At 36.8% G+C, this 21882-nt stretch overlaps 2 protein-coding genes and 2 pseudogenes across 4 annotated transcripts; 3 read left to right on the top strand and 1 right to left on the bottom strand.

Moving 5' to 3' along the window:
• Nucleotides 1-24: 24 nt before the first annotated feature.
• Nucleotides 25-2081, top strand: LOC104709638 (peroxiredoxin-2A pseudogene; annotated as a pseudogene). The gene has a single exon (XR_015564728.1). The product of XR_015564728.1 is annotated as a peroxiredoxin-2A pseudogene (transcript).
• Nucleotides 2082-7942: 5861 nt separating this feature from the next.
• LOC104707360 (serine/threonine-protein kinase BLUS1) lies at nt 7943-13727 on the top strand. 2 transcript variants are annotated; one of them, XM_010423694.3, is made up of 21 exons: nt 7943-8096; nt 8204-8435; nt 8999-9253; nt 9348-9472; nt 9570-9614; nt 10333-10414; nt 10477-10545; nt 10638-10808; nt 10886-10951; nt 11037-11105; nt 11218-11289; nt 11388-11665; nt 11789-11910; nt 12003-12097; nt 12279-12335; nt 12421-12519; nt 12627-12681; nt 12767-12822; nt 12938-13005; nt 13101-13152; nt 13260-13727. In XM_010423694.3, the coding sequence occupies exons 1-21, from the start codon at nt 8068-8070 to the stop codon at nt 13302-13304; spliced, it is 2142 nt and encodes a 713-aa protein (XP_010421996.2). In that variant the 5' UTR covers nt 7943-8067; the 3' UTR covers nt 13305-13727. The 2 variants fall into 2 exon arrangements, with proteins under 2 accessions (XP_010421996.2, XP_087317742.1); XM_087461616.1 differs by having other exon boundaries at nt 7969-8096; nt 10628-10808.
• An 82-nt stretch (nt 13728-13809) lies between these two features.
• Nucleotides 13810-16055, bottom strand: LOC104709636 (ankyrin repeat-containing protein BDA1-like; annotated as a pseudogene).
• Nucleotides 16056-21064: 5009 nt separating this feature from the next.
• On the top strand, nt 21065-21709 carry LOC104709635 (uncharacterized). The gene has a single exon (XM_010426212.2). The coding sequence runs from the start codon at nt 21065-21067 to the stop codon at nt 21707-21709; it is 645 nt and encodes a 214-aa protein (XP_010424514.2).
• Nucleotides 21710-21882: the final 173 nt, after the last annotated feature.

Raw genomic sequence — 21882 nt, 5'->3', positions numbered from 1 at the left:
ATCCTACATAACATTTAAAATCTTTAAATCTCTATTTAAATCTCAAACCAATAAGTCCCACTAAGAATTTAATAAACACATCAATCTCCACCGAGTGATGGGATCACCGTGACATAAAAAGGTGGCCATAGTCCAAATCTCTGATGATAGTCTTTTCGTCTAGAATATGTGGCCATGTGGGGCTTCAACAAACCTTGCAAATAAACTGTCGTCCGTAATTGGATACAATTCGCAAAGATCTCTTATGGTTGCCTATTTTCACCTAAATGTGACAGAATTTCAATTAATTTAATTTTCCATGATCATGTTCAAAAAATTTTGGTTTTATGCAGTTCACTTTTAGTATTGTTGCGGGAAAATGAATATTTTAAAGGCAAATTATATATTAGAAAAAAAATAATTCTTAAGATGTATAGAATTTTGTGTGTCTTAACTTTACAAGTGCGTATACGTGAGTTTGACACTCTTGATTGGCTAAAAGAGAAATGTATATACTTGATGGAGAAGGCAAGTGTATCAAATTATTTCGTTAAATGAACATAGCTAAAAAGCCCGACTAGATTCTGAAGCCTTTCAATTGACCCAGCTTCATTTAGGGTTTCTTCTTTCTTGTTCTACAACCTTAAGAGTCGCAAAAGGTTCCTAAAGGTCCCTTGTTTGAACTTGAAACATGACGACGATGACTCTGTCAAATCTTCCAAAGGATTTGGTACATGAGATTGTCTCTAGGGTTCCTTGGAAATACATGAGAGCAGTGCGATTAACTTGCAAAAACTGGAACGCTTTGTTCGAAAGCCGAAGCTTTATGGAGATGCACATTGACAAAGAAAAAGCAGCAGCGAAGGAATTAGGGGAGACTCGGATGGTCGTGTTGATGGATTACAACGTTTAGCTAATGGGAATCACCGTCAATGAGAATCCATCTATACAGTGTTTAGGTAAACTTACTTGCCTAGACGAACAAGAAGTCAAGATATACCAAGTCATTCATTGTGAGGGTTTATTGTTATGCATCTTGAAAGAAGATGATACTAAGATTGTGGTTTGGAATCCGTATATGGGACAAACAAGGTGGATCCAAACCAGAAGTTTTTACCGTCCAATTGGATGGAAAGGACGTGATTTCTTTAAGTATGCTCTCGGATACGAAAATTATAGCGAGAACATATCTTTTCGTAGGCCCAAAATTTTGAGGTTTATAGATAATTATGGTCGTTTCGTAAACCTCAAAGACGCTGTTATACGGTATGAAATCTACAGTTTTGATACTGATTTATGGACTACTCTCGATGTGACACCACGCTGGCGTATAGAATCTCAATGTGGTATTTCTCTCAAGGGAAACACTGACTGGTGCGTTGCAGAACGAAACGCATTCGAAAAAATTGATCAAATAATTTGTTTTGATTTTACAAGAGAGAGATTCGGACCGCTCCTGCCTTTACCGTTTCAGGCTTGGAGGAAACTGTTTGCGTCACTATCTTTGGTTAGAGAAGAGAATATTGCAGCTTTATTTCAGACATTTAAAAGTCAGATTGAGATATGGATTACGACTAAGATTGGTGACGAAAGTGTTTTGTGGAGCCACTTCTTCACAATCAATATGCCATACCTTGACATGAAGCTTCCATTTAAGACTTTCTTCGTTGACGAGGAGAAGGAAGTTGCTGTGGTTTTTGATAAAGAAGGAAACAGAACCCAGAACACTGTTAATATCATGGGAAAGACTGGATGCTTGACGAAACTGGAGCTTGGAGAACCCATGAACAAAAACAGTTGGCCACGTGTGTGCTCTTATGTTCTAAGTCTAGTGCAAATCAAGCAACATAAAAGAGGCAAAAGGACTGAAGTCAAGAAGAAAAAAGGAGGCAAAAGGAGAAAATGGAGCCATTAGGAAAGGCGTCAACATGGATACAATAAAAACATGTTGAGACATGAAAAACGGATAAAGCAAGAGGATGGGTCAACAAGTCTACAATTATACACACATAGTGGTACAACCACTTAGAAGGTTTTTAGGATCAATACTAAGTGTTTAGAAAGAATTTTAGAAAATGATTATATGATTATGTAAGGATATAAGAAAGATCTTTTACTAAGGGGATATATTTTATTAGTTTATATGTCTTTCATTTACCCTTTGTTTTCTTTTAGCAAATATTAATTTGTTTCTTCTCATACATTGCTCTATATGAACAAGATTTTATGCTTTAATCAAAATCACCGGGTGACCCACTAAATGACCTAGATTGTAAAATATTACATCTAGAAGTATGTGCCCATTCTATATATGTTCCTTATGGATCCAGAAATATGTTTCTTCTACTATAAGGATCATAGCAATGTTAGTTTTAAAAATCTTTTGATTTCTTTCGAAACAAAATAGTTTACCCTACGACCTAATTATTAATGTGTACATAGATATAGAACTATACCTTCAGGACTGAACAAGAGCAGTCCACAAGAAACGGAGACAAACTTCAAATCATGAACTGTGCGTATCCTATAACATACCAACGACAAAGAATTGGTATTTCTCAATGCTTGACCTTTGACTTTTTGCTAATTTTGTATAGGCCTTTCATTTGTCAGTTTATAGTTGAGTATACTAAATTAGCATAGATCTTTCTTATATATATTAATTAATTTTATTAGGCGTGTTTATAGTTGATTCTGCTAAATTAGCAAAGGCTTTTTGCAAACTCGGCAGTTCTTTTACGTGCTAATAACAAAGTTATGCGCTCATGGAAAAGATCAAAAGGGTTATGAACCCATTAGTCTCTGCGTATGAATAACCACTATTTGCTGGAAACGGTCATATACAGTTGTTTGGTTATTTCCTCAAACTAGTAAATGTGAAACAAACTTCGTGACACTCAAGAGAAAAAAAAACACTGATTTCACGATGTTGTTGGCTTTAGGAGTACTACACAATGACATAATCATATGTTGCTAAAATATATTTCTTTAACTACACAGCTCTTTGATTTTCCATAATTCGTCAATCCCCTTGATATTTCAACATATCGAAAAGTTGTCTATATATAATCCATGTGTTCAACATTATGGATATATATATATATATATGTATTTATAGCAGAAAAGAGAAAAATCACTACAAGAAAACGTGGGATTACCGACTATAAAAACAGTCACTAAACAGTCGCAAAGTACTTAGTAACGACTGATTAGCGACTGACGTACGTAGTCGCTAAAATAATCAGTCGCTAAAGAGTAGTCAATGAGCTACTATTTGGCGACTGATAATATTGGTCGCTATTCCTGAATTGCAACGCCTGAGCGACTATTTGTGGTTACTCATTTGCGACTGTTTTGGTTACTGATTTGTTTATGTTTCAATGACTATTTTTGTACTGTTTAATTATCAATTTATCATGTTTTTTTTTAAAATCCGGTTGAATTGAATTATTTTATTTTGTAATAACAAAACAGATTATCAAAACTATAACTAAAACGTAACAAACATTAAATTTAACAAAGCCATAAGTTTCAACATACATAAGTTCTAGAAAACATCCATCTAGAGTACAAGTACAACCACTACAAAAGTTTTTAAGGTCATGAGGGAAGGAACCTAACTTTGAACATCAACAGGATCGGGGTCATTGGTTTGAGACTCGAGGAAGGCGACATAGTTTGGGTTAGTCTTGAGGAAGCTCACCAAGCGTTTGATCTCTTCTTGTTGCTGAGCTGCAACCCGTGATGCCTCAGCTTCACACTCTGCTTGTAGAGCTGCTTGTTGCTCTATTTTGCGGTTAGCTTCTTCAAGTTGTTGTTGTAGGCTTGTGAAAGAAGAAGAGCTTCCAAGGAACTTCCGCTTCCCGTTAAAGTAACTCCCTAGGCTTCCAACTCCAAAGTATGTTCCTCTATCGCTTATGAAAGTAGACTGCATAAACAAAACAGAGAAAAAGTTAACATAATTACTAAAATGTGGAAAACTTAATAGCTTAATAGTCTAGAAGCAAATTACCTGAAGAAAGAGCCCATCATCCTCCTCATGAGAAAGCTCTGATCGACGTGAAGTACCATCAGAAGACTCGTCATTATCCAGAGCAGCCAACTTTTCTTCCCTTTTTTTTTCTTATATGCCTCATGAACTTCTTGCGTTTTCTTATCCACAAAAGTACCATCTCTTTTGGTATGAGTCCTGAAGAAAACTTCTGGAATATTTGGCGGTCTCCCCAATTCCACTTCCTGAAAGGTTAAACAATGAAAACGTTAGTAACCATCTGATGTAATTAATTAAACAATGAAACGGTAAACTAACCATCTCTTGTTCTATTTGTAAGTAAGACTTCGGCCCTGATACATGCTTTTGAGGGCCAAGACCATTACGGTCAGACATTCGAGCTGCTGAAGTGGTTGCACTCTTTGCCATGGCTTCTTCTGTGTGCCAATAGTCACACATTTCTTTCCAAATAGTTATCTCAATCCAAATCGGTTTCACTTGATCTTGCTGAGCTGCTGCCTTGGAAACCATGTCTTTCATATGGTTTTGACAAATGCTATAGAACTTTGCTTGAACCACACCGGTTAGAGAGGGATCCCAGGTGTGTGTTTTCTACAAAAGAAGAAGAGAGACAAGTGTTAGTGATCAAAAAACCAAAAAATATATAATCAAACACAAACGAGGTGAGTTTACCGCGAATTCCAAGAAGTAATTTTCTCTTATTTGATTAGAAACACAACCCAACTGTAATATGGCCCATCAAACTTATTTGTAAAAACCTTTGTAATCTTTCGGGTAAGTTTTGACTTGTCCTTACCAAACCTTCAAATACAAACAAATCGGAAGTAAAAATCCTAAAAAATATATAATCAAACACAAACGGTTCGAAACACAAGTCAAAACTTCCAATCAAAATACTAATCAATCTAATCAAACACAAACACAAGATGTTCCAAACACAAACAAACCTAAAGATCCTAATTCTAATCAACTAAGAAGTAACTCACCAAGTGGTCCCAGGCTCTAAACTGGAAGAGAGGACGGTAGTATACAATTCACGGCATGGCTGGACAAGCATGTCATGTAAAGCAGCAAGTACATCAGCTGGGAGATTTGAATGCCTTCCACCGTCATCCTCAGAATCAGCTCCATCTTCTTCCTCATGTGAGTTTTGCGCTTGAGAGCTATAATGCGATGCAGAGGCTGCTCGAGGTTGAGTAGAGGGTCGAGGATGATTTGGGACTGGTTGAGTAGATTGTCGAGGTTGACTTGAGACTTGAGGAGACATTCGAGGATGATTCGCGACTGAAGGATGAGGAGACTGTCGAAGTTGACTTGAGAATTCCGGTGGATTCGTCGCAGAAGCGAGAGGTTGAGGAAAAGGACGTCTGCTTGGAGTTACGTTGGAAGGGGATGCTCCACCAGAAAATGATGTCTGCTTGGAGTTCTGGAACATATTTTTCGGAGGTGGATAGTCCCTGTACGAAGGTGTAGGTCTCACTGGAGGCTGGAGGATTGGGACAAGAATTCCCTGAGAATCAGTGTTCGGTAAGTGAGGGTTCGCCGGCGTGAAGTCATACTGGCTGGGAAGACTAGCGGGTCTTCGATTCGCCGTTTCTGAGGTTCGATTTGAGGGGTTTCTTTTTCCTCCTCCTCTTTTCTTTACTCCAGCCATCAATATCGAGAGATACAAGGGTTTGTCGATTGAGAGAAACTGAGATCTAGGGTTTTCAGGAATAAACGAAGAGAAATGAGAAGATTAGGGGTTACAGTTTCTCGATTAAGAAGAGAAATGAGGGTTTGTCGACTGAGAAGATATATGAGGAGATTAGGGTTTGTCGATTAAGGAGAGAAATGAGATATTAGGGGCAACGGTTTGCTCGGGAGAAGAAGATGAATGAGGGATTAGGGTTTGCTCGGGGAAGAAGATGGATGAGAGATTTGGGTTTTCGCCGTTTTGTTACGGCCCAAATTTGGTTTAAGGCCCAAATTAAATATATCAGTCGCTAATGAGTAGCTGCTTAGTCGCAATGTTTGGCGACTGACAAATTGGTCTCGAAATTAGTCGCAAATTGGCGACTAAACTGCAACATTATGCATCATTCTCGAATTAACGTCTACTAGGCGACTGTTTTATTTTAGTAGTCATCCAGTAGCAAAACAATCGCAATGCAGTCGTTAAATTTAGCAACTGCTTTTTAAGTCGCAACTTGCATTCGGCAATTCCATATTTTCTTGTAGTGTATTGAAGAAAGATTTGTCTAATGTACTTTGATTCACCTTTATCTCATTAATTTTTGGCCATTCTAATATATCAAAAACTATTTAATATTATATATAGATATAGAAAAATCTCGTTTTCTTACAACCAAAAATATAAGAAAATCATAGGAAACAAGGTTTTTACCGTTTTACTACAAAATATTTGTAAAAAATGTTATGATATTGATAGGAATTTCATAGAAAACAATCTCATATTTTGATGCATATATTGTCGTACAATTACATACCATGGCTTTCTATCTTCGTAAAGCACAAACTACTTTAGTAAATCAATACTTACCGAAGCATTTCTACAATAATATATAGGGAATGGTTCCTAATTTTCCCAGGCTTTGATCAAGGAACTATGTTTTGCCTTTGAGGAAAGTTGAAAAGGAGCATATATAGTTCTCCCACATGTGGGCTACCAAACCTTTTCGTAGTTGACACAAGTTTTCTATTTTTGGATAAATGATATCATGTTGAAAATGCATAAAGTCATACAGTTTTAGAAGATATATATTAAAAAAATGTTGATAAAATCACTAGAAAAGAGGAAATTTTGGTGAGAAATCATTTAGACCACTTAAGATTGAGGGTTTTGGATGCCTCGACCACCACGTTCTCCTTTACATCGCTCTCCTACTAAAGTCTAATTACTTTCTATTTTTTTCTGGTATAGTTGTATAATATGATTTTACGATAAAGATTAGTAATTAGTGTAATAACTATGATAGCTTCGTTCTTTATGTTTTCTTTTTCTGTATAACAAATGCTAAACTACTTATTTATAGTTCAAATAAATTATAACTATTAATAAACACGAGAGATAACTTATTTTAGAATTGTTCATATACCACAAGATTTATCCGTGAGATGATAGATCATTAAAGACATTAATGCAATTCATAACTGGGATTTTATTTTTGATATTTTAAAAAGATTCAATTATAATTATTTCCAGTGGAAATGAGATTCAAATAAACATATTTTCTAAAAATGTCGGAGCTAAAAAATGATCTACACATTTTTCTCTTAATTTAATAACATAAATCATTAATAAAATTTTGAGAATTTATTAGAAATGTCTTTTTGAGATAATCCTTTTCAGAAATATCTATTTTTTAAATATTTTCATTTTTGCTTTCTTTTATAGAATTACAATATAAGTTTTAAAATATTTTTAGGTTTGAGTTCTCTATTTTACATTTATAATATAGTTTTAAGGGGCTAGAGTTTAGTATTTGGGATTTAAGGTTTAGAATTTAATCATTTTGTATATTAAAATGGATATTTTTAAATAAATAATATAAAAAAATATTTTTGGAAAATAACATAAAAATGAGTATTTTTGAAAATGTCGCAGTATTTTTTTAGTAGACAAAACAAATTCATTAGAATCTTAGATTCTTTATAAAACAAGAGAAAAAAAAATCTCTAATAAATTATGTAATCCAATGGGACATTAATTAAAATTCGTTGACAAAAATAGATAAGATTCATTTTCATTACATCTCTTATTCAACGCCAAAACCAAAGTCATTAGTCAATGTCCCTTCTTAGATGTTAAAGATTAAAGTTACAAAATTATAGCCACGTGTCCTAATCTTAGATGTTAAAGATTAAAGTTACAAAACTATAGCCACGTGTCCTAATCTTAGATGTTAAAGATTTGCCACGTCATACATTGTCTCTCTCGGTTATCAAATCGCGTTTTCTCATCAGACAATAAAAATGTAAAAAAAAACAAAAAAATAAAAAACCAAAACTTTTAGAAGAACAGAGCAAACAAAAAAAAAAAATTAGATTTTTTTTGTTTGTTGTTGTCAATTTCAATGGTGTCTCGGCTTCGTCTTGTGCTAGAGTACTTCTTCTAGTCTCTCTTTTGTTTACTCACAAGATTTTTTTCTTATTTTGTTTGATTTTTATCTTTTTATTTCTCAAGACGGATTTGGTTGGTGTTCTTTTTAGGGCTGTCTTGGGTTCGAGACGACGTAAGAAGACGGCGAGTACTAGTGGTGGCGGTGGTAGTGGTAGTGGTGGGACGAAGATGAGAGGTTTCTCTGTAAACCCTAAAGATTATAAACTTATGGAAGAAGTTGGATATGGTGCTAGTGCTGTTGTTCGTCGTGCTATTTATCTCCCCACTAATGAAGTTGTTGCTATCAAATGTTTGGATCTCGATCGCTGCAATAGCAATCTGGTTTGTGTTTTTTTTTTTTTTTTGGTTTAATTTGATTCTTCGTTTCTTGTTTTTGAGTTTAGCCTCAGCTTCGAATTTGAATTTGAGGGCGATCTGTTTTTGTTGTGTGTTTGCAATCATAAAAATTGAAACTTTGAGTCGTTGTAGCAATAAAGTTCTCATCTTTGTTGATGGGTGATGACCAATTTGTTTATTAGTCTTAGTGAATCTTATCCTTATGCTATATATGCGGGTGTACTTATTGTATAGATCATCTTCCCATTTTGTGTTTTGTTGTGTGTTTTGAGAATCATGTGTTTGCAATCATAAAAACTGAAACTTTGATTCGTTGTAACAATAAAGTTCTCATCTTCGTTGATGGGTTATGACCAATTTGTTTATTTAGTCTTAGTGAATCTTATCCTTATGCTATATATGCGGGTACTTAATTGTAGATCATCTTCCCATTTTGTGTTTTGGGGTTTTGGTTGGTTTTATCATTTTTAATCAAATGGGAGAGTTATTTAGATCTCTATCTCTCTTTCCGTTTTCGAAAAGTCATGTTTTGTTTTGGTTGTTTGTAGGATGATATAAGGAGGGAGGCTCAGACTATGACTTTGATTGACCATCCGAACGTTATTAAGTCGTTTTGTTCGTTTTCTGTTGAGCATTATCTCTGGGTGGTCATGCCATTTATGGCTCAGGGTTCGTGTTTGCATCTTATGAAGGCGGCGTATCCTGATGGATTTGAAGAGGCCGCTATATGTTCTATGCTGAAAGAAACACTTAAAGCTCTTGATTATCTTCATACACAAGGGCATATCCATCGAGATGTTAAGGTCAGCTTTTTCTTTGTTTCACATTTGAACTTGATAAGCCCATTCATTATCCATGACATGTATTCAAAGCTTTCTTTTGTATCTTGTATATTAGGCTGGAAACATACTTCTTGATAACACTGGCGAGATTAAGCTAGGTGATTTTGGTGTTTCTGCATGCTTATTTGACAATGGTGATAGGCAACGTGCAAGAAACACATTTGTTGGTACTCCGTGCTGGTTGGTTATTGTAGTTTTCTTCATTTCTGTCTTCTAAAGCTTCACAATTTTCTCTCTACTTGACGGTTGATGTGTCATATCTTGTTTCAATTTTTAGGATGGCACCAGAAGTCTTGCAGCCAGGAAGTGGATACAATTCAAAGTGAGTTATGTTTTAATATCAAGTGCCAACTAATATACTCTTACTTCTTTACATGGTCCTTGTTAAACATAGCAGTTAGTTCAGTTTGGTATGTGTCATCCAAAAATATAGCAGTTAGTTCAGTTTGGTATGTGTCATCCAACTTCTTAAAATCGAGTGCCACTGATTTTTAGTTGATCTAGATAGTTTGTGAGTGTTTCATCCCCACAGCTGTTAATAAGTTACTATCAGTTTATGCTTTGATATCAAGTGTCAGCTAATATACTCTACTTATCTGCATGGTCCTTGTTAAATGTACTCTATATATCTGCAGTAGTATATGTGTCATCCAACTTCTCAAACTCGAGTGCCGGTGATTTAGTTGATCTAGGTAGTGTTGTGATTGTCTCAGCTCCTCAACTGTTTAAAAGTTACTATCAGTTTATGCTTTGATATCAAGTGTCAGATAATATACTCTACTTCTCTTCATGGCCCTTGTTAAATATAGCAGTGAGTTCAATTTGGTATATGTGTCATCCAACTTCTCAAAATCGAGTGCTGCTGATTTTAGTTGGTCTAGATCGTGTTGTGATTGTTTCAGTCCCACAGATGTTTAAAAGTTACTATCATTTGAGTATCTTCTATGTCAAATGATATTGAAAATCTTTAGAAACTGTTTGCATCAAAGAAATGCAATAACAGCTGTTGGTTGGTTTGGTCTTATGCACCTTCCTCACAGGGCTGATATCTGGTCTTTTGGAATAACGGCGCTGGAGTTGGCTCACGGTCATGCACCTTTCTCAAAATATCCCCCTATGAAGGTATTCATTTATTTCCTTATGTGTATTGAGAAAAGATCTAATTCCTTTTTTCCTGGTAATAGGTACTCTTAATGACTATTCAAAACGCACCCCCTGGCCTTGATTATGACCGTGATAAGAAGTTTTCAAAGGTACGCTGCTTCTTCCTAGGTATATATATTCTTATTTGATTTCTTTCCATTTCAAGGATTGTTCTAACTAGAAGACGTCCAGCTGTGCCCAGTCCTTTAAAGAGTTGGTAGCACTGTGTCTAGTGAAAGATCAAACGAAAAGGCCAACTGCTGAAAAGTTGTTGAAACACTCATTTTTCAAGAATGCAAAACCTCCAGAGATTTGTGTGAAGAAACTATTTGCCGATTTACCACCACTTTGGACGCGTGTAAAAGCTCTTCAGGTTTGCCATGCTTATCCCTTCTTCGATCTTACAGCACTCGTCCTGTTCTACTTTTATTGATAGTTATTGCACAACAGGCCAAGGACGCTGCACAGATTGCTTTGAAAGGAATGGCCTCTGCTGACCAGGATGCTATATCTCAGGTGACAAACACACAACACAAGTTTGATATTATTAGTTAAAACTCGACTTGCAGAATGCTTATAAAAATGTTGTTTTTCATATCAGAGTGAATACCAAAGAGGAGTAAGTGCTTGGAACTTTAATATCGAAGATTTGAAAGAACAAGCATCCTTGGTAAGATATGCTTTGATGGTATCTCTTAAATGATGCCATTTGTGAAACCATTGGTTTCCGTCAAATAATCCGTTCTTACATTTTTCTTTTTCCTTTTTTTGATGTGCAATAGCTAGATGATGACGACACTCTAACAGAGAGTAGGGAAGAAGATGAATCTTTTGGCGAACAGTTGCATAATAAGGCTAGTAATTTGCAAAGAAGTTTTTAGAGAAAATATCTTATAACTCTTCACTCTTTTGGTATCTGGTGGTTTGAACTTAATTGGGAAACACATTGCAGGTGAATGACAGAGGGCAAGTATCTGGTAATCAACTGCTATCCGAAAACATGAATGGGAAGGAAAAAGTTTCAGATACTGCCGTGGTAGAACATATCCGTGAAGAGAAATCCACTCTCAATTCAACTGCTTCTTCTGTGGAACAAGCGGCACCAAGTTCAGAACAAGACGTTCAACAGGCCAAGGGTAAGCCAGTGAGACGCCAGACTCATAGTGGGCCACTTTCATCCGGTAACGTGGTAATCACCTCAGACTCAGAGAAAGGTCCTAGTTATGAAAGGTTCGAATATTAGCTAATTGTTGTTTTAGAGATCATTGGATTACAGTATCCTACACTTCAGATCTCCTTCTCCTTTCTTTCGCGACTTTCTAATACTCCAACATGAAATTTGCTATCTGCTAGGTCTGATAGTGAACGGCTGCTGAAGCCATCAGTTCGGAAGGCTCCAAGCTTTAGTGGTCCTTTGAATCTTCCAAATCGTGCTTCAGCTAACAGTTTTTCAGCTCCTATAAAATCTTCTGGAGGTTAGGAAAATACATTACCGATCTTCATGCTGCTTAGTAATTTCTGTTGGGTCTACTGCAGTTGACTTAGTGTGGTTGTCCAACTTGTATAGGCTTCCGTGATTCTATAGATGACAAGTCGAAGGCTAATGTGGTTCAAATCAAAGGAAGATTTTCAGTAACATCAGAGAACTTGGATCTTGCAAGGGTGGGCATATCTTTTCCTGCTATTCACATTCGTTTTTGTTTGAAAGTTACTAACCAGACCAATCTAGCCTAGGATATTCCACTATGTGTAGTCCAGTCTCGATCTTCACGAGTTTGTTTTAGTATCTGCGTATTAATATAGCGTGAATAGTGATGATTAATTCGTACTCTTTAATCTACAGGGATCCCCGTTGAGGAAATCTGCCAGTGTTGGGAGTTGGTTACTTGATTCTAAAATGGTATGTTTGCTATCAGAAAGAGTTCTTTTAATCAGGAAAATTTATGTCGTCTTATCATAACAATATCTTATTTTTCCGTTAACAGCCAACGGGTATGCCTATCAAGGAATCTAGTACTCATCATGCGTCCTCAGTCATTATGCCTCATCTTCAAAATTTGTTCCACCAAAATTCAATACAGCAGGTGAGAAGAAAAATATATGACCATTATCACATTGAGACATATGTTTGAAACTTGATTGTATGGTTCCTCATGTTATGTATTGTCTTAACGGAACTCTCTAACTTCAGGATCTTATTATGAATCTACTGAATACCTTACAACAAGCTTCTGAAACAACGGATGGTAAGATATATACGTCTTACCACTTTGTCTGTTATAACGATGAACTTTTTTTGTGACAGTTGATTAATTCTCATTCTTGATATAGGTTCTCAAAATGGAAAGTTGCCCCCTTTGCCTCGAGGATCTGACAGCAACGGAACCGTAAGTAGATTTATCAACATTGTTCTATGAATCAATGTTAATGCTTCACATAGACCTACTATGCGATCTCAAAATCATGTCCTTCACATTGTTTGTCTTTGGCTTGGGATCACAGGTTGTTGAACTTACAGCTTCTGAGAGAGAGAGGTTACTGTTTAGCAAGATAACCGAGCTTCGAGTTAGGTTGTTCCTCTTCTTCAAGCTATCAAATATTTCTTAGTAGAGAGATCAATGTGGTATAGTCTTTACTAATTGCGTCTTAAACTCGATTTCTGTAGGATGAAAGAGTTAACGGAAGAACTTGAAGAAGAAAAATCGAAACAGATCCAAGTAAGCTACCACACTTTGATCTCATGAAATAAATTTGCTAGATGTTTGAAACTGAAACATTCTGAACCATACTCATTTCAAACATCTCTTGTGTGTATTATCTACAGCTGCAGCAGAAATTGAAATCACTCACCGGTCGCGAGAAATCGTAATTGGGGACCAGAACAGCTTACTTTACAGAAGCTTTTAGGAGAAGGGAAGAGTATATGTTGTACACTAAGAAACCCGGAGAACTCTCTGATCATGAAAGCAAAAAGGACAGAGTTGGTTCTGTTCTGTATGTGCAGAAGCAGACATCATGGGCCATTTGTTTCTGAACAGAAGAAGTGGGAAACAAAACATATAGAGAGAATACATAGAGAAGAAAGCTCTTTGGTCATGGAAAGAATTGTATTTGTTTATTTGATCTAAAATTTTAAAACTTACAGTTTAAGTTAAGATTGTTGTCTTATAAGTGACTAATATAGACTTCTCAACCTTTTTTTGTGGATTGTAAATGAAACTTGATTTGGTGTATTTGTATTATATTCCACCAAGATTCTTTACTAAGAATTAGTTTGCCCCTTTGTTACAAAGATATGTTTCATACTCTATTAGAGATTTATTACATGGAAACAATCTAACACAGAATCAAAGCTACACAATCTTAACTTTCACCTATGATCCTTTAGCTAAATCCAGAGTTGTAAAGCCTTCAAGAATCAACCCGCTTCTGGTTCCAGGTACCTTCTTCTTAGACCGTTTCCACCGCAATAAAAACACAACAATGTAAGCAAAAACAACGATTATAACCGAACGTCCGAACCTACACTAGCCGAGAAGTAGCACACTGTATCTGGAGATATAACCGACATCGAAGCCAAGTAAGAAACATACAATGGCACTGCTATCCATAGAAACCACCATACGTAGCCTTCCCCAGCTGGCAACAAACAAAACGCCATGAAGATGGCTCCAACGAAAGCCATACTATTCACACCCCGAAGAACATAGAAATATTTATGACTCATCACAACAGCACCGACAGTCTTTTTATTTTCTTCTGCTGCAATTTCGTGGTATACACCTCCTGGTGGCTGCGCGCTGCGTGTTTCTTCCGAAGTCTGGTTCCTATACCGTGCTGTCTGCGTGAACAAATGCTCTGTGAAACTAAGTGGAGACCTCAAGATTTCCGACACTTTCTTGGATTTCGGTAGAGAGTCTCAGCTCTTACTCCCATTTCCGGATTATGTTTTCGATGTTACTGTTCGTGTGATGACCTCTCTCTGGTTATGTAAGATATCTAGGGCGGTTAAACCTATCCTGTTATGGATGCTTTTGTTAACCGTAGAACATTTTACCACTAGTTTACTGATTTGAATCTGTTCTGATATGCTGCTATGTGTAAGGCTGTGTTGCCGTCTTGATCACGTTTGTTCAAAAACTGCATCTCTATGTTATAGATAAAAGTCAAAGGAGTCGTCGTAGTGTCGTAGTGTTCAGCTGAAGCATATGCAGAGCTGACGTGTCAAAATAAAAAAGGTTGATTGGTTGTGAGGGTGCGGATGACATGCTGAGCTATGATTGGCTCATTTGAAGTTTGTGACCGTTGTGGACCATTGATCGAGGAGGAAGCTTAAAAGAAGATTTCTTCATTTTAGTTTCATTATTCGAATATCTCATTTGAAATCTCTCTTTCTGTAAAAACCCAGAAATAACTCAATTGGTCTAGATCTTTTGGTAAGATCTTCATCCTTTGAGATTCAGCTCTCGTTTTATGAGCGTCGGCTGTTGTTTGCATTTGTGATTTGAATTGAATTGAAGAAGTATTAGTTTTATTCTTTATCAATCTAGTGATTCAGCTTCTGTTTGTCGCAGTCTCTGGACACATCCCAAGAGTAGCTCTTTGTATCTATTGTTTGAAACCGCTATATGTAGAGCGGTTTCAACATACACGTTCGCATCTCTAATGCAACTAGGACAAGCTAAGAGGAACTCTGTCATAAGATCAGTCTCTCCTCTTCTCACTACTTGATGAAACGGTGTTGTACCTTATATTCAAAATCAAACTATTTAAACCTTTTCATAGTAACAAAAGATCAAATAATTTCGAGAAATCAAAACACAAATTAGAATTAAATGAGTTGGTATAGTTTAAACTATATATATCTGAATATTGGTGTTTGCTCAGCACGGAACTGTGGGGTGTTTACTATGGGCCGTGTGTGGCATGGGATAAAAGAGTTGAGCGCTTGGAGTTGGAGGTGGATAGTGCGATATGGTCGGTTTTCTACAGACAGGGATTAGTGCGAGTCATCCGCTGTCCTTCCTGGTACAACTGTGTCATGACTTTATTTTCAGGGACTGGGTGGTCCGGGTTACGCATGTGCATAGAGAAGCTAACCGTCTTGCTGATGGTTTAGCTTCCTATGCTTTTTCTTTGCAGCTTGGTTTCATTTGTTTGAGGCTACTCCACCTACTGTTGCGGTTTTGCTCTCACATGATAGTAGTGGCTATGACACACCACGGACTGTGTGTATTTAAGTTTATTTTTTATTAATAATTTAGGGGAGTTTACTCCCTTTGTTCTACCAAAAAAAATATATATTACCTTCTCTTCCTTGAAGGCGAACAAGTTCAGGATCAACCTTGAGTAAACTTAGAACCAACCGTGTTTGACTTTCCACTAGAGCAAGATGCAATGGACTTAACCCATATGTGTTAAGTTTTCTGGCAAAAGACGGCTTAAGATTCATCAGCTCCATGGCAAAAGCAAGGTTCCCAGAAGCAGAAGCTACATGGAGAGGAGTGTTGATGAAAGGTACTGCATCAATGATTTCAAGAATGTATGGATTCTCATGGATATGAGCATACAATTCATCTATGCTTCCGATTTGGGTGGCTACGATCAATCTTGGATCCATTATGTCAAATAACAAGAATAAACAACTCTTTTCCTTCAAGAAAGAGAAACGTACACATTACTTATATAATCTATGGCATCGTTTGAACAAGTATTTGATGTTGACTTGACCCATCATTTGTTTAATGGAATGGATTTGAATTTGATTTGACTTTGGCTAAAGCCAATAGATGAAAAATTCATTACATGAAAACTCATAAAAGAAGAGAGTACAAAAGTATTCTCTAAGGAAACTACAATATTAAGTACACATAACTTGATCCTACTAACCCCACACAGTTTGACAATCAGAATTCATAAATTGCCCTCAAATCTCTAGATGTTTTTCTCTCCTCCTAATCTCTGACAGATCCCATAAACCGAACTACAATTGTCATGTCAAACTACAATACACCTCATAATACAACAAAAATAAACAAACTCCATCTTTTTTTTTTGTCTCTTCTTTAAAAAATTTGTAACTTTTCAACTCTTCATTAGGAAAATTTAGTTATCTATTAAAACAACTTAATTGGTATTAAATAACACACAATGCAAAAATAGTGGATTTTTTTCTATTTTAATAGAGTTTGTGAATTTGTTGTTTAAGTTTTCCAGAATTTATTTAGGTGTACTTAAGTTTGTTCACGAATGTTACCGTAGATGTTTAGACCTACCTAGGAGGAGGGTTTCTCGTCACAGAAAGGGTAAGAAAAAGTGTCGTGATCTCCGTGCAATTGACATTTTTTTTGGATCTTGAAAACGCTCACATTCCCAGAGGTTGTAGTAGGCGCCTTGTTTTCCCGATTCTTCGTTGCTATCTCCGGTCGAACGCCGGTCAAATGGCTACTATGAAATCAATTTTTAAGTTACTAATTATTAAATTAGGAACTAAATTTAATAATTTTCTTTAAATTCATGATTCAAATAACATATGATATCATTTTAACACAAATTTCGGTTGATAAAATAAACCGATCCATAAACCTCAATACAACACAAATACAAAAGGTCCAATCCTTTCAACAGTTTCTGAAAACGTCTCTCTTGTTAAATAGTTATCACTGGAAATTAAAAAAAAATAAAAAAAAAAACAGTTAACACAAAAAGCAAATATTAAGCCAATCAGTCAATTTTTTTTGTCTTTAATAGGATAAGTGACATTACAACGTCAATTTTCTTTTCATTATGCATTAACAAAATCTGTTTATCAATGAGTTTTTGAGCACCGTGATTTCTCCTAACTAATGTTTCTGAACGATTTTCGATCATTTTTAAGAACTTGTTTAAGCAATTGAGCAAGACACTTCTTTGATTTTTCTATGATGGTATACCACCATTTTTAAACATGAAACAACAATATATAGGATAAAGTATTATCCAATAAATTGTTTATTTTTGTGTTCATCTGAAATTATAACTATAATAATGGTTCGTTTTATTCACGATGTATACATCCCAAAGAATACGACACTAAATATTTCCAAAACCATGTGCTTCTCTCTCTCTCTTGATATGAAAGGTTGTGTTGAAGGATTTTGGACGACCTACTACCTCTGTGAGGATGAAGATCTAAGATATTTGCTGCAAAAGCCAAAGAAATATTTACTAATTGGTGGCTTTGTTTTTTTTTTTACATCATCTCTTCGTTAACCAAAATACTATTGCATAATGTATTCGTCCACATTATTTTTAACTGATGCTAGCATCTATATTAAAAATTTTGAAGTACATTTTGTGTTCGACCCTTTTAGTTATGCTTATTTAAATTTTTATTTGCAACTTTAATCCTTATAAAATTTTACAAAAATTCAGTATGTAAAATATGGTAAATTGACCAAATCAATTAAGGTTATTCTCATAAAATCGAAAATATCTACAAGTTTTCTAAAATCGCTCTAAATTTCTCTACTAAATCAATAAGGTTCTTAAAATCAACAAAATGTCATAAAATTTCACAGAAATTCAATATGTAAAATATGGTAAATTGACCAAATCAATTAAGGTTATTCTTATAAAATCGAAAATATCTACAAGTTTTCTAAAATCAACAAAATGTCATTAAAATGCAAATGGTTTTTGTTTTTTAAACTCTCTACCATCTCCTTAAAATTTTGATTTAAAAAAAATTCAAATTCTCACAAACAAACACAACATGTAGAAACTAAATTATAAATAAATATAGGCCCTTTATACGGTAGGTTAAAATTTAATTATAGAACAAAACTTAGGATCATAGATTCATATTTCAAAATAGAAAGAGATTTCTTAGCTATCCTATCTGCCACTTTGTTTCCTTCCCTCGGTACAAACGCAAAATTCAATGCCTCAAAGCGTTTGTACCGAGGGAAGGAAAAATTCAATGCCTCAAAGCGTTCAAGTAATTCAATGCCTCAAACCTGGATGATTAGAGCTGTTGGGAGTCTGATTCAAAAATCACTTTCGACTTCGGCCAAATTGAGAACTGCCGATCGGATGGCCTCTAACTCCACCTCTAGCACAGATTTAACCCTTGAAAGTTCTCTCATACCCATCAAAAGAATACTTTTGTGTAGTTAAAGATGCTTTGGATGGGCACAATGTGTCGCTGACTCGCAACATCGCCTCAAGAAGTCTCACTACACTGATAAACATCTTCAAAACAATTGGTTTGGTCTCTCTCTCTCTCTGATGATATAGCTCATATGCAGGATTCTTGATTGGTTTGTAAAGTTTTATTTATGTAATTTGTTTTTGCAGATCTTATAATTCATCCAGAGGAACCAATGGAAGAAATGATAATGTTAGGTCAACTTTTAAGTAGGAAGGAACCCTCGAGTTCAACTTCTTAGAAGCTGTCTGCAGGACCGCACTCCTCCATCTTCTACAGCAGGTAATGATTTATACAACTGGAAACTTGCTCCAGACCAGACCCAAGGTAACTTCTCTTGTGATCGATGATTGCTTGGTATCTATTTAAAAAAAAAAAACTTTTACTAGGGGTTGCGCGGATATATTGCCTCACGCCACCGACGAGAATTTCAAGAGGTGCATGTGTGATCCATGGCGTAATTCTCTATTGTGAACAGTAAAAGGCGATTTTAGAGGCGAAACCTAAAATCTTGCCGCGGTCGGTTTGCCTCACGACACCGACGAGAATTTCTCCTTTCCTCCCCCTCTTCTTTTCTTCTCGACATGTCTAATGTCAATCTCAGATCCCCCATATCCGAATCTTGTTTCCCCTTCCTCAGAACCTCCTCAGGAGGCGAGCTCCAGTCCAAATCCAGAGACAGGATTAACCTCCGTCAAGCGGGCGCCCACTGCGGAAATTCTCCCTAATCCACCGGAGGAGAACTCACCTCCGACAATAGACGACACTAAATTATAGTGGGCTGCTCGTTTTGACTCTAGCCTGAGAAACCTCACTAAAGCAGCTTAGCCCTCTTTCACAGAGGACGGTACTCTGCGTGTTAAGGCTCCAAACATCAGTCATTCTCAAGGCCTCAGATACTTGGAAGGACCATATCATCGCGCATTTCCATGGTAATCCTCCTCCTCCTGGAAAAAGCTTTGTAGATCTCAACCCCATATGGGGAAGGGAAGGACATATCAACATCTGTTGCCTACAGAACGGACTGGTTCTTATCTGTATTCCATCAGAAGCAACACGTAAATGGGTTATTGAGGTAGGATGCTCCAGGCTGGTAACTGCCTATTCACCATCACGCCTTGGACTCCAACAGCATATCTCTCTCCAGTTAAGCTTGTTTCATTACCCATTTGGGTTATTCTAAAGAATGTTCCTCCTTAGCTCTACTCTCTTCCAGGATTAAGTACTATTGCTTCAGGCATAGGAGAGCCTCTTCACACGGAGAAGCATTAGTTACCTCCACTTGCAGAGGACACTAGAATAAAAGTTGAGATTCTTTTAAAGAAGGTTCTCCCTCAATCTGTGCTAGTCGAAGATGATGATGGTAATGAGGTTCGTATTTGGGTAGAATATCCTCGTCTCCCCCCTAAGTGCGAATACTGTCGTGAGTTTGGTCATCTTTATCACCGCTGTCTAGTTGCTCCAGTGATCATACCATGCAAGAATCAGTCGGATCCGGTTCATGCTAGTTCGTGTCCAACCCAATCCTCTGAGATGCGAGAGAATCAAGATAAGGTTCAATTGGGCACATCACTTCCAGCTGAGTCAAACTTGCTACCTCTTACTATAAAGTCGATGGCTACTCACAGGTACATAGACTCACCATCAACTGATTCCCCTTCTGAATGGAAGGTAGTCAAACGTCGATCAAGATCATCGAAGAAACTTGATTCTGCTGGTACTGCTGACATTCCTAGAAGTCGCAACTCAAATGTGACAGGATCTCGAACAGTACAAGAGGTTGGCTCAGATCCTCGTAAGAAGCAGACCACTTGCCTCTCCTCTCATGGTCAGAAGCAGTCAAGAACTAAGTCGTCTCTTTAAAATGATGCCACTAAAGAAGGTCTCAGCGACAGTACACAACCCGTGCGATCAAAGACTGAGTCTGGATCAGGTACCTCCCACTCAGGACAAGCCAGCAAAACTACCAAAGCACTTTCGAAACAAATACAAAATGCGAAGAACGTGAAGAACTCCACCGGTGGACGACAGCTACCAAAGGGTCATTCCCATCATCATGCTTGAAAGCTTGCTTTCAGCACCTTTTGCCCACCATAGATGATTATGAAGATTTTTTGTTATAATATAAAAGGGATGAATACCACCTCAAGGCAACAACAACTTAAAAGTTGGATTATGTCTCAAAGACCTCTCATAGGAGGCATTTTGGAAACGCACGTTCAAGAGGCTAACGCGGTCAACATTTTGTCTACTACTTTCCCAGGGTGGAGATATGAATTAAAATACTCCCTCACTGCTCCTAATGGAAAAATATGGGTAGTATGGGATCCTTCTATTAAGGTTTTTATATTCAAGAAGACGGATCAAATGATCACTTGTGGTGTTTTTATCCTTCATCAAATCAGTCATTCTCAGTAACTTTTGTATATGCCCGGAACTGCATGGTAGCTAGGCGTCAGCTTTGGGCTTCATTGGAGGAGCAATATCAGTACAATAGCCAGCGAAACCATCCCTGGCTGATTTTAGGTGATTTTAACCAAATACTCCGAGCTCAGGACCATTACTCTCTCTTTCCCTATCCGTTGCCTCTCCAAGAAATGGCAGAATTTCAGAGCTGCATTGATAACTGCAAATTGATAGAGTTGAGTGGAAGAGGAGCGAATCACACTTGGTACAACAATCAGGATTCCAGTCCCATCACAAGGAAGTTGGATAGGACTCTAATCAATGAAGCTTGGCTGTCTGCTCATCCTCAATCTAACGCATTATTTGATACCCCGGGTGGATCTGATCACTCCCCAATACTAGTGACTACAGCCACTGATATTGAAAGAAGGAAAGTTCCATTCAAGTTCTATAATCTTTTCACAACACATCCGGACTATCCCAACTTACTTGACAATGCATGGTCTTCTCCATCTGTTCGAGGCACGTCAATGTATGAGCTTTGTCAGAGGCTTAAAGTGGTTAAAGTGGGTTATACGGAGCTAAACAGAAAGAACTTCAGTAACATTCAAGCCAGAACAGCGAAGGCCCATGAAGCACTAATTCGAAAACAGGCTCAAATCTTGTCAACTCCGTCTTAGATGATGTTTCAGGAGGAAAAGGAACTCAAGAAAACATGGTTATTTCTCTCTTCAGCTGAGGAGTCCTTCCTAAAACAAAAATCTCGGATTAGATGGTACTCGGAGGGGGACTCGAATACTGGATTCTTTCATAGATCAGTTAAGGCTCGATAAGCAAGGAATAAGATTTGCTC

Source organism: Camelina sativa, chromosome 8 (genome assembly GCF_030686135.1).
Source record: "Camelina sativa cultivar CO46 ecotype springtype chromosome 8, ASM3068613v1".
Lineage (NCBI taxonomy): Eukaryota > Viridiplantae > Streptophyta > Magnoliopsida > Brassicales > Brassicaceae > Camelina > Camelina sativa.
This window is presented reverse-complemented; position numbering and strand designations above follow the sequence as displayed.

Excerpts from the sequence above, each read along its gene's own strand:
- LOC104707360 (XM_010423694.3), top strand. The coding sequence starts at position 8,068 with ATGGTGTCTCGGCTTCGTCTTGTGCTAGA. Across the intron at positions 10,809-10,885 it reads CGCGTGTAAAAGCTCTTCAG|GCCAAGGACGCTGCACAGAT; the intron begins GTTTGCCATGCT and ends ATTGCACAACAG. Across the intron at positions 12,520-12,626 it reads ACCAAAATTCAATACAGCAG|GATCTTATTATGAATCTACT; the intron begins GTGAGAAGAAAA and ends CTCTAACTTCAG.
- LOC104709635 (XM_010426212.2), top strand. The coding sequence starts at position 21,065 with ATGGTAGCTAGGCGTCAGCTTTGGGCTTCATTGGAGGAGCAATATCAG.